Genomic DNA, 15,550 nt, shown 5'->3' on the forward strand with positions numbered 1-15,550 from the left:
AAATTTTTAAAGAGAAATTTTACATGTGCCATTTTGTTGAGTGACTCAAGTCATTTTTTTACATTGTTTTTACTTTTTTTTTGTTTGTTTTTACATTGTTTTTCTTGTTCAAGAAGAAAAAATTATTACATATTTATTTGCCATTAAAAATAAAATCGTAGCTTTTGTTTTATTTTATGCAAGTCATGTATATGTTCTTGATTGATCTGTATATATAATACATGATTATTTAAATAAAATGTTTATTTAGTTATGGTTATTATTAAAAATTGTTTTGTTTACAGCATTTGGAGAAAGTGAAGATGGTGATGGTGATTCTATTGAGGAAACACCTGATTGGTTGTTAGAAGTGCCTGAAGATCTTGATGTATTGATTGCTCAGCGTCATTTTGAAGATGCTCATTCCCTTATTGAAAAGACTAGAGAGTTTCTTGATAAGGCGTCACCAACTCATACCCACCAAGATATTAGGTTAATTAAATAGTTTTCTAGTTTATAAATTTAGTGTACCAAATTTCAAGTATTCAGAGTTATGATGCCTGAACAAAAAGCAGTTTAGAAGAAGTGTTCTAACTCTCTCTCTCTCTCTGTATATATATATATATATATATATATATATATATATATATATATATATATATATATATATATATATATATAAAAGGATTAGGAGTATATTGTTTCCTTACTCTGTCTCCTTGTTAATATCTACTTTATTCATTAAAAAAAAATCAATAAGATTAAAGTTTATGAAAAAAGGAAAGAAAAAATATATATAATGTTACATAATATTAGTTTAATTTAAGAAGACTGGAATGATGGATTAAATTTTTCTAGCAATTAATTTCAAGTAATAAGTTAATTTTATATGGTTGCAAGTACAACCATATAAAGTACTTCATATAGTACTGTTTTGTCTAATAAATAGTTTTGTCTAATAATCAAATTGTATGAGGGCAAGTCGAAGGTTATCTAGACTTTTGCCATAACAGACTTTCAAGGTTTTCATACTACCTTTTGTGCTTTGAGTTGGTATTACAGTTAAGACTGCTGTTACATGTGCAAAATTTGATCCTAATCATCATATGCCTTCTGGCTATTACACTGTAAACATGTCCACTCTGCTAGCAGTTTGTAAAAGTGTTTAAGTGTAAAAGATACTTTAAGGGTAAAAGTATTTTTTTATGGCTCAAGAAATTTAAAAGTGGCCAGAAAAGTGTGACACACGAGAGAAGCAGAATGTCTATCAACCTCCACCATGGATGACAAGATTCAGCCAGCTAAAGAGTTGGTTCTGAGAAATAGGTATGTTACTGTTGATGAAGTAGCATCTTCTTTGAAGATCATTCAAGGTTCTGTTCGTCAAATCATCCACAACGAGCTCAGCTTCTATAAAGTCTGTGCATGATAGGTACCAAGACACCTTACTGTAGGACAGAAGTTCAAATATGTTGACATCTACCAACTCTTACTCGATTGCTTCAACAAGGAAGGCAATGCATTTTTGAACAGAATAGACTGGTGATGAAACTTGGGATCATCACTATGAGCCAGAATCGAAATGCCAGAGTATAGAGTGGAAATACCTGGGATCTCTGATGAAGAAAAAATTCAAGACAGCCTAGATGGGAAAGGTTATGCTAACTGTTTATTGGGATACAAAAGGGCCTGTACTGGAAGAGGGGACTATGATCAACAGTGAGTTACAGTGATATGTTAGAAAACAAGCTAAGCCAGCAATTTGCAGCAAATGAAACAAATGTATTGTCAAAGAAAATGTTGTTGCATGGCAATGCCTGCCCGCACTTGGCTTACCACACCATTCAAATCATTAACAAGTTGAATTTTGAGGAACTGGAACACCCTCCCTTAAGCCCAGATGATCTTGCTTCCTCTGACTTTTTATCTGTTTGAGTTGTTCAAGGATGCTTTGTGAGGTTGTTGATATTCCACAGACTTAGACTTGCAGGAACCAGTCCAAAAGTGGCTTTGTGACCAACTGAAAACCATCTTCTTGGAAGGAATACACAAGCTTGTGGACTACTGGACCTAGATCGTTGACAAGAGAGGTGACTATGTATAAATATGATGTACATGTTGAACTCCTACCTTTGTGTACATAAACTGTAGGACAAAAAGTGTAGATAATTTTTAATCACCCTCGTATGTTGTTTTTTATAATATAATAGTTTCTGTTTATGCTTTGTAAAATATGAATTTTGGTTTAAATTCCAATAAACTTTTGCAGTTAAATGTAGTGCAAAATGTATGTGTTTTTTTAATTTAATTGTTTTTTTAATATTTGTTTTAATTTCATAACATTTTTTTAATTTTCATACTGAATTGTTTATTTTTAGTAGATTCATTGGCCTTTTTATCAGTTGATTCAGAAGTTCTGTTACCAATTAAATGGCCAGCCAAGTGGTGTAGTTTTAGCGTACTAGCTTCTGAATATCTGGTTCCATTTCTGACAAGGGTCTTTGATTTTTCACGTGTCATTTCTTTCACTTTTCCTTGTTAAAATATGCAAGTCTTTTAGTAAAAAAAAACATGATTGTTCGTAACTACTTTATTGAGCTGGCCAGACATTATCAGTTGCCTTCACAAATAGAAGTGAGGCACAGCTAATGTGCTTTTATCATAATGCTAATGGCTCCTGAATACTTTCTTCCAGCTACCATTCTGTTTTTGTGTTTTAGTTAACAACAGTCTTGATGTAATTCAGTATTATAACAAGCAGGTTCATTCACTGCATGAACTAAGGATAATATAGCTGTTATCTATACAAGAGCTTAGATTTAAAAAATACAATTACTAGATGTTTGGAAACTTCTGGAATAGTAAAGCTATAAAAAAGAATTCCATTTATTAGTTTGTCCAACATTGTAAACAGCTTGAAAAATTACATTTATGTTATAGCTCTGATAAATCAATATTAAATGACATTAAATTACATAAGTATTAAACATACCTCAAAAAAGTGTTCCATTTTATTGTTTGATTTATTTTCACAATCTTTTATTTTATTAGATTTTTTTTTTTAGGAGGAAAATGGAACTTCGAGTAACATCATTGATAAACGTATTGACTTCAGAATTGGCAGTCACTCCTGATAAATCTTTACAAGGTGGATTAAGAGCTGCACGACGTTCAGTTCGTCTTCTTAATTTACTTGGACGTACAACTCAGGTATTATTATTATTATTTTCTTTGTGTGTGTTACTTACTTAATAATAAATCATTATTCATAGTGTATTTATAGTAGTTGCAATTTATGTAATTATCTTTTTAATGCCAATAAATTTATTTATGTAATCCTTTAAAATTGTATTTCTCTGTGTTACTTAGCATTGATTTCAAGAAAGTAATCCCTACTTGTTCTGAGTTTGTTTATGCTCTTTATTATGAAATTCTGGATTAATAAGATCTGGAAATTAGCTTAAGAAACTTGCAAAAAATGGAAGTTTCAAAATACAATTTGTTTATATAAGTCAATAGTTATTGTGTTGATCAGAATGGTTCTTTGTGCTGTGTAGAATACAGTGTTTTAATTTATGAATTGTTATTTCAGATTTGTGTAAAATTAGCAAAAACATTTTTTACATGATTGGTGATCTTTTTGCCCATGATGTATTATACATATGTACATCAGGACTTCTGCGCATCCATTACTAACTTCTTCCTTATGCATGGTATAATAACAAAATTTAATATTTCCAGATTTTAAAAACATGTAAAATTATATTTAAAAAATGGGATCTGGATCTTAATTCTCTAGTCATGGGATCTTAATCATGCATTGAGACCGGTCTCTAATAAGTGTTAAATAAAGTAATCATTTGTTGCATTCATTGTTTGGTTGTTTTTTAGGCTTGTGATCTGTTCCTGAAATTGTGTTCAAGTATTTTAAAAGCACAAATGAAAAGAGTTAAAAGAGAGGGTGCTGCAGTAATATATGTTAAAAGACTGAGTAGGATATTTTTTTCAAATCTAACTGAAATGATTCGTGAATTCCAGTTGCGTGCTTTTCCTAACTCACCTGCAACTGCTTCTGGTAATTTTTTAAAATTATATCTGTTTGTTTTTAGTTTATGTGTGTTAGGTGATTTAATCTCTGCACTGCTTCTGTTAACGGCTATATAAGGGTAGGAAGCACTAAAGATGCATTGAGTAAGTTATTGATCAGTGGCTGTTCCCCCCATTAGGAACATTTATTACCTATTAGAAATATTATTACATATTAATATCATTTTGACCCTGTACCTTGAACTGTTTAAAGTACAGTGTATGCCTTTTCCTTTATGTTTTGTGTTCGGTAGATTTCATAAGAAAGCTACGTACTGTAACGGGTACCGTTACCGTTTTTTTCACATTTAACCATTGTCATAATGAGTAAATTTAAAGTTTTTCTTAACTTAAAGGTAGAAATCTTTTTTATCCCCTACTTAGCACCGATGAACAAACTAAATTTAAATCACAAAAATTAAAAATACAAAAGACATAAAAAACAAGAAATTCAATCAAAAAAAAAAAATTAAACTTATAGAAAAGGAATTAAAAAAAAAAACCTCTACCTCTGCCTTCTGGTGTGCCAAAAGGGATTTTTTAAAATGGATTTTAAATAATATTTTATAAATCCTAGTAAAAGTTAGTGACATATACAGATTTGAATACTAGACAGTAGATACTGGTGTATGGTGGTTTGGGTTTAATCAACCACATGCATCACAGGAAGGCCTTAGTCTGTACAAGACTACACCTCATTTACAGGTCATATGTACAAGGGTCATTCAAATATAAACTGGAATTTTATCGCAGGACGAGGAAGAGCAGTGAATGTGGTAAGGTGCTGCAGGTAGTTAGTTGGATATGTGTGGAGGGGCAGCAATTGGCCAGCCACATCTGTAATTCATGTTCCCACATCAGTAGCAGAATGTCTGAGGAATTGATACCATTCTTTGTTGTGCAACAAATTATAAACTGATTTCTTGCCAATGAAGATGTCAGATCCTCAGAAGTTTTGTTTTAACTCCAGGCACAGTTGAGATGCTACCATTTCAAAAATTCAAGTGTTCAATTGGGCCAAAAAATTTTGAATGTAGTGGTGAATGAAAGTCACAAATGTCATCCATTGACCAGCGTCAATGGATTCAGGCCATTGACCTTGAATGTCAATTGACATTCAGGCCATTCGTGACCTTGTGGAAGGTGACCGCCACTTAATGGTTACTGAAATTGCATCAGAGGTGGGCATAAGTTAAATGTTGAGAATGTGCATACAATGTTGTCAGAAATTCTTGGATATAACACAGTATCAGTGAGGTGGGTTTCACATTTTTTCACTAAGGCAGAGAGAAATGTCCGGAAAGATATCTGTAAGCAGCTTCTAAATCACTTTGAAAAAGGAGAGGAATTTTTTGGACTGTACTATGACCTGCGATAAAACAAGGGTCCAACACTACACCCTGAAAAGCAAGAGAACAGGTACAGAGAACAGTAGGGAAAAGTGGGAAGGGGGCACCGATCAAGACCAAGCAACACTTGTCAGCTGGAAAAGTTCTGGCAACTGTAACACAAACAACCCACCGGGTTGGTCTAGTGGTGAACGCGTCTTCCCAAATCAGCTGATTTAGAAGACGAGAGTTCCAGCGTTCAAGTCCTAGTAAAACCAGCTATTTTTACACGGATTTGAATACTAGATCGTGGATACTGGTGTTCTTTGGTGGTTGGGTTTTAATTAACCACACATCTCAGGAATGGTCGAACTGAGAATGTACAAGACTACACTTCATTTACACTCATACATATCATTCTCATTCATCCTCTGAAGTATTATCTAAACGGTAGTTACCGGAGGCTAAACAGGAAAGAAAGAAAGAAGAAACTGTAATACAAACAACAATAAATGTGGGACAACCAATTTCCTGCACAGATGAAGAAAAATAGATGCTGCATATTACTATCAGTTATTGGATGATATCAGAGTTGCTTATTGCATTGGCAACTAATTTGTCCTTCTTCTCCACAACAGTGCATAGCCACATGCAGCAACTCAGACTTGTGATAACCTCACTAAAATTCATTGAACACTTCTTGAACACCTACTGTACAATCCAGACTTGTCACCATGTGATTTCTACATGGTTTTTTTGCCGAAAAAGCTTTAGGAGGGGAAAGATTAAACATAATGTGTGCAGTTGGTTGTTGGGGCATCCATCTTGATTTCTGATGAGGGAATTAGGATGCTTTCTATCCGGTGGAGAAAATGTATTTCTGTTGAAGAAAACTGTAGAAAAATAAAGTAATTTATTTGTAATTTTTCCTTAATAAAGCTGCATATAAAAATATTCCAGTTTGCATTTGAATAATGACCCTTGTATCACCCTCATCTCATTGGGCCATGGGGGTTGCTTATTGTTCACTAGTTGAACAGATTGCAATGTACACATTAGGTAAATTAAAAATGAATTTAATAACTTGTAAATCTGGTGAGGTGTTTGGTAAAAGTTTAGACGTTGTACATTTATTCCGTCTTTTATTTTTTAAGTGTTAAAAGGCATAATTGTACACGCTGGATGATTTAATTCAACATTGAATTACAAAATTATTAAGCAATACAATTATTACTTTTACTTCCTTGTTCGAAGTAAAGAAAGTGTTATGATCGAAAAAAATTTTGGTTTTCAGATTTCAATGGAAATATCCATTTTGACCATACCTGAATCCATTTTGACTAGTTTTGGCGTGACATCTGTATGTATATATGTACATACGTATCTCACATAACTCAAAAATGATTAGCCATAGGATGTTGAAATTTTGGATTTAGGACTGTCGTAATATCTACATAGGACTGTTGTGCACCTTACCTTTTGATTGCAGTCAACTGAATCAAAAGTATCCAAAAAGCTCAAAATCCCAAAAAATTTAGATTTTGGACTTTTTCTTAACTGCAGTAATAAGCCCTCATTGAGAGATTTTAAATGATTACTTATTTTCATTAGTTCCAGAGTTGTAGCGAAATGAAATATTTGGATCTGTAAGGGGAAGGCAGATCAGTTTAAATCAGACTTCATCTCTCTTTTTCTATTTTTTTTTTAACTTTTTTTTTAAATTAAATATATTGATTTATTAATAATTATTAACCCATGATTGTAAAAAAAGATTTACAATAAATAATTATTCAGTAATAAAAAAAAATGAAACAAATCAGAAGTTATTAGTGAAATAAAATTTTATGTACTTATGAAAATTTGTATATGTAATTTAATAGGCATTATTACATATATGTATTTGTAATAGAGTTGGTGAAACATCTGAATATTTAATGTTAATTGAAAATTAAAATTTAGAATTGTATTATTTTTGGATTTTCTAGTTTAATTTTATTTTATTATTCTGGAATTTGTGTTTAATTTTATGTACATTAAAGTTAACTACAGAGTGACTAAAAAATATACCCTCACAAGAACAACATATACACTGCGGCATACATGCCTGATCATTAATAAATTGCAAAACATTCTTATACTTTAGTTCATTACTCCTCTGATATTCTCGGACAATATTCTCCCTAAGTCAGAGTTGATCATCATTTTGTTCATTTGTTTTTTATTGCCAGTCATTTAATCGTGTTTGGTTTGCTATAATTCTTCTGATCTTAATTTGTGTACATGTTCTCTAGTTTTCAAATTTTCTCTCGCTCTTTGTATTCATCATCCTCTCTTAAGCTTTTTACTCTTTCCTTGGTATTAATGTTTTCTTCCTCTTTACATTTATCATCTTCTCTTAAGCTTTTTATTCTTTCTTTGGTTCCTCTTTATATTTATCATCTTCTCTTAATTTTTTTATTCTTCCCTTGTTCTTAACATTTTCTTCCTCTTCATAATCATCTTCTTGTTGTTTTATTGAGATATATTTCTTCATTTATCTTTCTTTTTCTTGTATGATTGTTTCTTTTTTATTTTTGATTATTCACCAAATCTTATATATATATATATATATATATATATATATATATATATATATATATATATAAATGAATGTTTGTGTGGCCCGTATGCGTTCCTATGCTATTCCATCTGATTGCGATGAAACTTTGGTGAGTTGTGGGCACACCCATGAAGATTTCTGAATTCGTTTGAACCCGATAGGTGGCGCTGAGGTTGAGATATTTGGAAAATTGCTTTTATGGTCCAATTTGGCTCATATGCAGAATATATATTAGTTACGTGAAAAGAAAGATTTTTGCAAAAACTATACCCGCTAGCTGGTGCCAGTGTTGTTATGTTATGAAACAAACAAACAAACAAATATACATACAGACTTTCTTCTTGGCAATGTTCCGTATGTGTGTCTGCTGTAGACTGAAAAACTACTGAACCAATTTACACCTGGGAAAATGGTGAAAAGGAAAAGGGGCATGGGAAAGGGGAAAATTGAAAAATGAAAAAAGGGGAAAGGGGTAAATGGAAAGGGGAAACAGAGAAATTGGGTTAAAGTGAAAGGTTAAATTTTGTGAAGCCCCATTATGTTCAGTTTTTCAATGTTTTATCAAACCTTCAATTGTATTAATTTAATTTATATATATATTCAAATCTAGCTAGCAAAGTATTTCTGGGTTTGGTTTTTATCCAGTAATAAAAACTGAATACTTTATACTGTAAGATCGAAATTAACATTTGTACCCAGCATACAGGAGTTCACTAAAAGAATAGTTTAATTATTATTAACTTTTATTTATATGACACACCAGAAATCTGAAATTTTATGCACTTATATGTAAATTTAAATTTTATATACTTTTAATTTTTTTTAAATGTGTGTATGTAATTAATAGTCATACAAGAAAGTCATGTGTTATTCACATCAGATTTTTTTTATTATATTGAATTATTAATATTATTATTATTATTTTAATTTGTGCAGTGTTTGTTGTTTGGGTCAGTCATGAGTTGATGCATTTCACTAGTCATCTAGTTAAACAGGTATTTGTACCTCAGTCATCTCTTTCAACTTTAGCAGAGTGTGTAACTCTTGTACGAGAACAGTGTCAATTGGTAACTATTTATTTTGGATTCTGATATTTTAACAACTTTTTATTTTATTAATTTTATTTTATCTCACAAGTGGTAAATAAAATAAAATTGAAGTGTTAATTCAGATTTATAATTCTCTTTTGTTTATTCAAGGGCAGTTATTAAAAAAAAAAAAAAGAGTACAAACCACTGATAATACCTGAACCGATATATATTTCCCATGTAATTTAGTACCCTAAATTTTTTAATCAAACTCACAGGTCGAATTGGTCATGATTTCACAAACTTAAATGTGTTGCTTCTTAGAAAAAAAATGTTGTAGGTGCTATTCCCTTCTTTTTCCCAATTTTTTCTCATTAATATCGCTTTTTTAAAAGAAAACAGTTAAATTGTCTCTTAAATTTTCACTTTAATAAACCAGTTAAATGGTTATTTCAATATAATGTAAATCTGCCAGTTCAGTCCCAATGTTTTAATTGAATAATTAGGAAAATTGTTTAATACATACTGGAATGTTATTTTAACACTAGAATATGAGTTCTGAACAGTTTACCATGAAACTGTTATTAGAGAATTAGTGTATTGTATAAAAAAAAAATTGAAATAGTATATATTTTGTAATTTTCATAGAAATATCTCTGGATTTGTATTTTTATAATCATGGCTTGCCTGTGCGTAAGAGAAATTATTCTTTTGAAGAAAAAGTTGAATTATACTTATAAATAGAAGAGAATGCAGGTGATTTCATTCTTGTTCACAAAAATGTGAAGAATGGAAATGATAGTCTACATTCTTATTATTTGAATTTGATGGTGTGCTTCAATAATAATATATAAAGAAAAGTGTGGGATTGAATGGCCTGTGTGGCAAATATAATCCATAGATAGATAGAAATCCTTGCTTTAAGAAGACTATAAAAAATAATTATAGTTATTTAATGGTAAAGTATTTAACATAAGAAAAGAATTAATGAATAAAAGAGGTTTAATTAAAGTTAAAATGAATTAAGTTTTTGATATGAAAAATTAAGTTTTTATTCTTGTTTTGAAGTCAGGTAAAATGAAGTGAAATAAACTAAATATGAAAAATGTGGAATGTAAATTTTTGCTATTGTCAGAATGTTTTAAGCTGTGAATGATTAACCTCTTTTAATTATAATTTATTTACAAATTTTTAATATTTTTTATAATTATTTGTATATGCTAATTACAGTTATGTATACAACAACTAGTAGCTACTTATATATTAATAACAATTTATCAAATTTAATATTATAATTATTACAAGTTATGTTGTCTAATTTTATAATTGTTAGTATGAGTTCCAGTCATTAAATTGGTTATTAGACAACAGTTGGCTGTTAAAAAGATATGTTGGAGAATTTATATGTATATTACATGCCACAATTACCATGTGTATGTTACTCTAACTTAAGGTTAAGGTGCCGATCTCCATGGCGGAGTGGTAGCGTCTCTGTCCCTGGTCAGACATGGCATTTTTCATCCCATACACTACAAAATTCCATTTCCACATCCCACGAACAAGCTTCAAGCTTTTGTGGCAATATCAAGCCAAAAAAAAAGATAGCTCTGTCATTAGAGAATAGAGTCATCTTGAAATTACTTAAATGTCTACTTTTTGGTGTACAGCAGCATATTTATAAAATGGATAAAATGTAACAGGAAAGAAAGTGTTAAATAATAGTTAATGGGATATTTATTGTTGGTACAACTGTTGTTAAAAATTTGAATATTGAAAACATGCTGATGAATGCCTAAGACACTGACATTCAAGAAAATTCATTGACAACTTCTACACACCTTTGTGATTTTCATGTCTGGTTCACTCAAAAGAAGCTATGAGGGTGGGATGAAAAGCTTCAGACCTCACACAGAGATGGCATTAGTACACATAACTCCTTGACAGCATTGCTTGATTCCATTTTTCATTAGTTTACTATAAGCGTTTAAAGTCGCTGCACCACTTAGTATATTATTTGCAATCCAACAAATTCGAGAATTAGGGTGTTTTTTTGGAAAATGGAAAAACTGGAAATTCATGCAGTGATTAAATAGTTTTTTGAAAGGCTTAAGTGTAAAGGAAATTAAAGAAGGGCTTGATACAATGTTGGGAGACTCTTCTTTACCAAATTCAACAGTTAAACCCTGAGTCATAGAGTTCAAAATGGGTTGATCATGCACTAACCATGGGTGCCCTTCGTAAGTGACCAAGCCAGAGGTAATAGAAAAAATGCATAAAATTGTTTTAGTAGATCAACGACTGACAGTGATCAAGTTAGTAGTGTCTGTAGACATGTCAACAGATGATACATGTTATTTTGCACGAACATTTGGGTATGAACAAGCTGTGCACTAGATGGGTGTTACACTTGCTCATTTCCAACCAAAAACAGTCCTGAAAAAACGTTTCAAGCAATTATTTCAAGTTCTTTTGGTGCAGTCCAGAGGATACGTTGATTTGTGACGGTTGATGAGGCTTGGGTTCATCACTACACACAAAACAGTAGTCAAAACAACAGGTTAAAAAGGTCAACCTGCTCCAAAAAAAGCAAAATGACTTTATCCTTTAATAAAGTTATAGCAATTGTTTTTTGAGATACATGTGGAATAATTTCATTTTTTATCTTAAAAAAAGATGAAACAATAAATGACAAATATTATGTGACCCTATTGTAGCATCTCAGCGATGAAATAAAGGAAAAACAACTGTGTTTGGCAAAAAAATTGCATTGGCAAAAATCAACTAATTATGGTTTAAAAAATTGTTCCAACACCCTCATATTCATGGTTCTCAGGGATTATCACTTATTTCCTAACCTAAAAAAATGCCTTGGAAGAGATTTTCAACCAATAATGAAATTATTGATGCCACAGATGTTTATTTTCAGGGTTATATAAATTGATGTACTGAATTTGCATAAGCACTCCTGTGGAACACTGGGCTAAGTGTGTAGACCTTAAAGGTGACTGTGTTAAAAAATAAATGTAACTGTGTAAATAAAAATTAATAAATAAAAATTTTTAAATAAATTAATTTTAATTTATTTTTCAACAGAAAAATGTTTCCTTAGGTTCAGAACTTTTCACCCTACCCTTGTATGCGAGAAAAACATTTCTTAAGTTCTGAACAAGAGGAAATTCAGATATAGAATGTGCTTTAAAGTTAAGACTAAGAATTTTTTATTTGTAAGGGATTAGTAAAAGTATATGAGTGCTAATTTTTTATAGGGTGATGATAATTTTGAGAAATAACTTAAAAGGTTGATTCTCTTGTGATAAGTAATATCATGATTGTGACTTTAATTCCTGAAAGGCTTTTGTATTCATGTTCGATGAGGATATGTACACAGCTTAGGAATGCATTCTATCAGTCAAAGGTTTTATTCTGTGAGGTCTGAAAATGCTTTCCTTTCCAATTTTTTTTTTACTATCAAGTCTTTTAAGGATCATGTTAATATAATCCTGACTTTTTTCTAAAATTCTTGCGTTCTTTTCCGTAACTTTTCTCTCCTTTATTTGGTCCATCCACTGTTTTTCCTTTTCTTTTCTCTGGAAATTTAGATTCATTTACTACTTTTCTGAAAAATTGTCCATCAAAAATTATTTCTTTGAAAATATTTAGTAGGTTTAGATCTTTTTCAATTTCTTTGAACTAGGTTATTTTGTTGTTTTTTTTCTGAAGGTTTAAATATTTCTTTTGTTAATTTAGTTTTGTCTGCTTTTTATAAGGAAGCATAAAATTTGAATTCTTTTCCTCATTGTCTGGTCCACTTTTTCAAAATTTTGGAAAATTTCTTCAGATCTTAATTTATAAATATTAACTTGAGTTTAAGATAAGGACTTTACCTAAAATTGTTTTTTCAACTTTTACTACATTTTTCCTGAGAATTTCCAAACCCTTTGGAAATTCCACCAAAAAGTGTAACTTTGAAATATGATTTTATTGATGTTTCTTTTATAATATTTAATGTTTTATTATTGACTTAAAAATTCTTTCAATATTTAAACAAGAGATTCTATTATCACGCAATTTATTTATTTTTTTATAAAACTTTTATAAAACTTTTTTTATAAAACAATTTTTTTTATAAAACATTTGTAAAAGACACCTTTTTTTATTTAAAGTAAATAAACTTTATTCTTGGTCAAACAAATTTAAAATGCTTAACAATGTCAGTAGAGAATTTAATTTTTAGCAAACTAATGTAAAATAAAACTCAGATAAATATATTTTAAAAACTAACTTTTATTGAAAAGGAAGTTGAACTGCTTAATTTTAATGGTGATACAGATTTGAAATTCAAATTTTTAAATTCATCTTGCCAAATTGCATTTAAAAATAATAATTGATGTCACCCTCTTAAAAATAATTGAATTTTAAATTCAGTATGGTATTAATCTGTATATACAGATTTCTCTTCTTTTTTTTTTAATTTGGGAGAAATCTTTCAACAGCAACTGAAAAACAAATTTTTTTTTGTTTTGTTTATATGTATGAAATATTTTTTATTTTGACTTATAGAATACATTCCTGAATTGTCAGTTTATTCATTGAACAACAATGTAAGTTTTATTTTTCTACAGTTTATAGTTTATTTTTTATGCCAATCAACCAAATACAGAGTTATGCCAATGAGAAGGTGCACCATTTTGTTGCCAAATTAATAGAGTAAGTGTATTAATCTTTATCAGTAGAGAAAATACATAGTATGTGGTTTTTAATGTCCTCATATTTTGTTGACTTTCTTTATTTTTAGTTATGTGAGCTGGGTGTTGATGTTTGTTTTCAATTAGAAGGACAGCTTAGTTCACCATTAACTAGAGCCCTTGTTGAAACAAGAGACAAACTTGTTGATTCAGTAAAATTACGATCTGCTGAAGATAACTGGCATCCTCTTAATTTAAATACAAGACAATCACTTGATCGTCTTAATGCTGAATTTATTGATCATGGTTTGCCTAGTATTAAGCAATATGTTACTGGTGAGCTTGGTATTTTGATTTATAATAGTTTTTATTATTAAATCTTTAAGTTCAGAAAAATTCAAGTTTTTTTTTTACTTTCTGTATCTAATTATGTCTTGATTTAAGTGACATGCTTTTGAATTAAATTGATTTAATATGAAATTTATGGTTAGGAATTATAAGTATATTTTAATTACTAATCCAATTTTGCACATTTATTAAATTGAAATTAATCGTTAGATAAAAAATATCACTTGTGTAGAGAAATTTAATAAATATTGTAAATATGTATGTAAACAAAAAATTATGTTTATAGTACATAAATAAATTGAAGCACATATAAAAAAAAATAATCTCTCTTTGAAATTTTAATATTTTAATCATTGTTTATGTCAAAAGTGATATTTCTGCCTATTTTCTGTCTACTTTACACTGAAGCCTGAAGTAAACAATCTGCATATGCATGGTGCATGTAGATTCACAACATACTTACATATGACAACCTTCAACCTGTTGATGCAATCACTTTTAAAAATAGCTACCACACATTAAGATCGTTAATCATTACTTATACTTGTTAATCTCAGACTATCATATTATATAACTGTAAATATTTTAGGTCTAAAGAAATGTAAACAATGCACTGTTATTAAAAAAAATTATACTAATCTCAATTTCCTAATTTTATAATATTCATTTTATTTGCTACTTGAAGCCTAGAGTAAACACCCGTTGTGTGCAAGTGCAATTATTTGAATTGCAATATAATACATATTATATACGATGTTATATAAAGAATACCTCGTAGCTATTTATAGTTTTATGACACAGTTAAATTTTTTTCTGACACTGTTTTAAAAAGGATTACTTGGTCTTGTGAAACTTCATTGTTATTTTAACTGTGGTGTTAACTGTTTGTGATAAAAATTACTTTTAGTGAGGTTTTTTTTGTCATTAATTTGATTTAAATAAGTATCATACTGAAATTGATGACTTATTTGCTTTATTACAGTGCCAGAAATTAAGTTTTTGTTTATAAGTGTCGTGAAATTTAGTAACTATGGCTGAGAGTCCTTCTAGCTGTATAGTTAAACACTGAAAAGGTAAAATATTAGGAAGTTAGAAAAAGATGATAGTTCTTAATGTTTTTAATACAAGAAATACCCAATGTTAGAAATTAGTAGTAGAAGTGCTTACATCTGAATTCTTGGGTGTATCTATTTCAAGTATTGAGAGATCCCAAGCTGAAAATAAAAAATATGGGGAGTATACACATCATAAAAGAAAAGAAATTGTTCAAAACTTTTTTTAGGCCAATTTAAAGATTTCAATAATATTGCTGTCAGATCCACAGTCCACAGTCCACAGTTTCTTTTTTAAAAATGAATTGCCCATACTTAATAAGGTACTTCCAGCTGCCAAAAGTGATCTGGATTTACAGAAAATTAGTCAGGCTAGTTCACATTAACTTCTTTTATTGATTGATGGTTTTCAAATTTGCAGGCAAAAGTAGAGATAGTTTTATCA

At 29.8% G+C, this 15,550-nt stretch overlaps 1 protein-coding gene across 1 annotated transcript in view; it reads left to right on the forward strand.

The window, feature by feature from the left end:
* Nucleotides 1-15,550, forward strand: part of Exo84 (exocyst complex component Exo84) — a 50,246-nt gene that overhangs the window by 21,358 nt on the left and 13,338 nt on the right. The window contains exons 7-11 of the mRNA XM_075366803.1: nt 285-471; nt 3,045-3,189; nt 3,871-4,054; nt 8,929-9,059; nt 13,816-14,041. Of these exons, the coding sequence (XP_075222918.1) occupies nt 285-471; nt 3,045-3,189; nt 3,871-4,054; nt 8,929-9,059; nt 13,816-14,041 (873 nt within the window). The remainder of the gene's footprint in view (nt 1-284; nt 472-3,044; nt 3,190-3,870; nt 4,055-8,928; nt 9,060-13,815; nt 14,042-15,550) is intronic.

Source organism: Lycorma delicatula, chromosome 5, assembly GCF_047948215.1.
Source record: "Lycorma delicatula isolate Av1 chromosome 5, ASM4794821v1, whole genome shotgun sequence".
In the NCBI taxonomy this organism is placed as follows: Eukaryota; Metazoa; Arthropoda; class Insecta; order Hemiptera; family Fulgoridae; genus Lycorma; species Lycorma delicatula.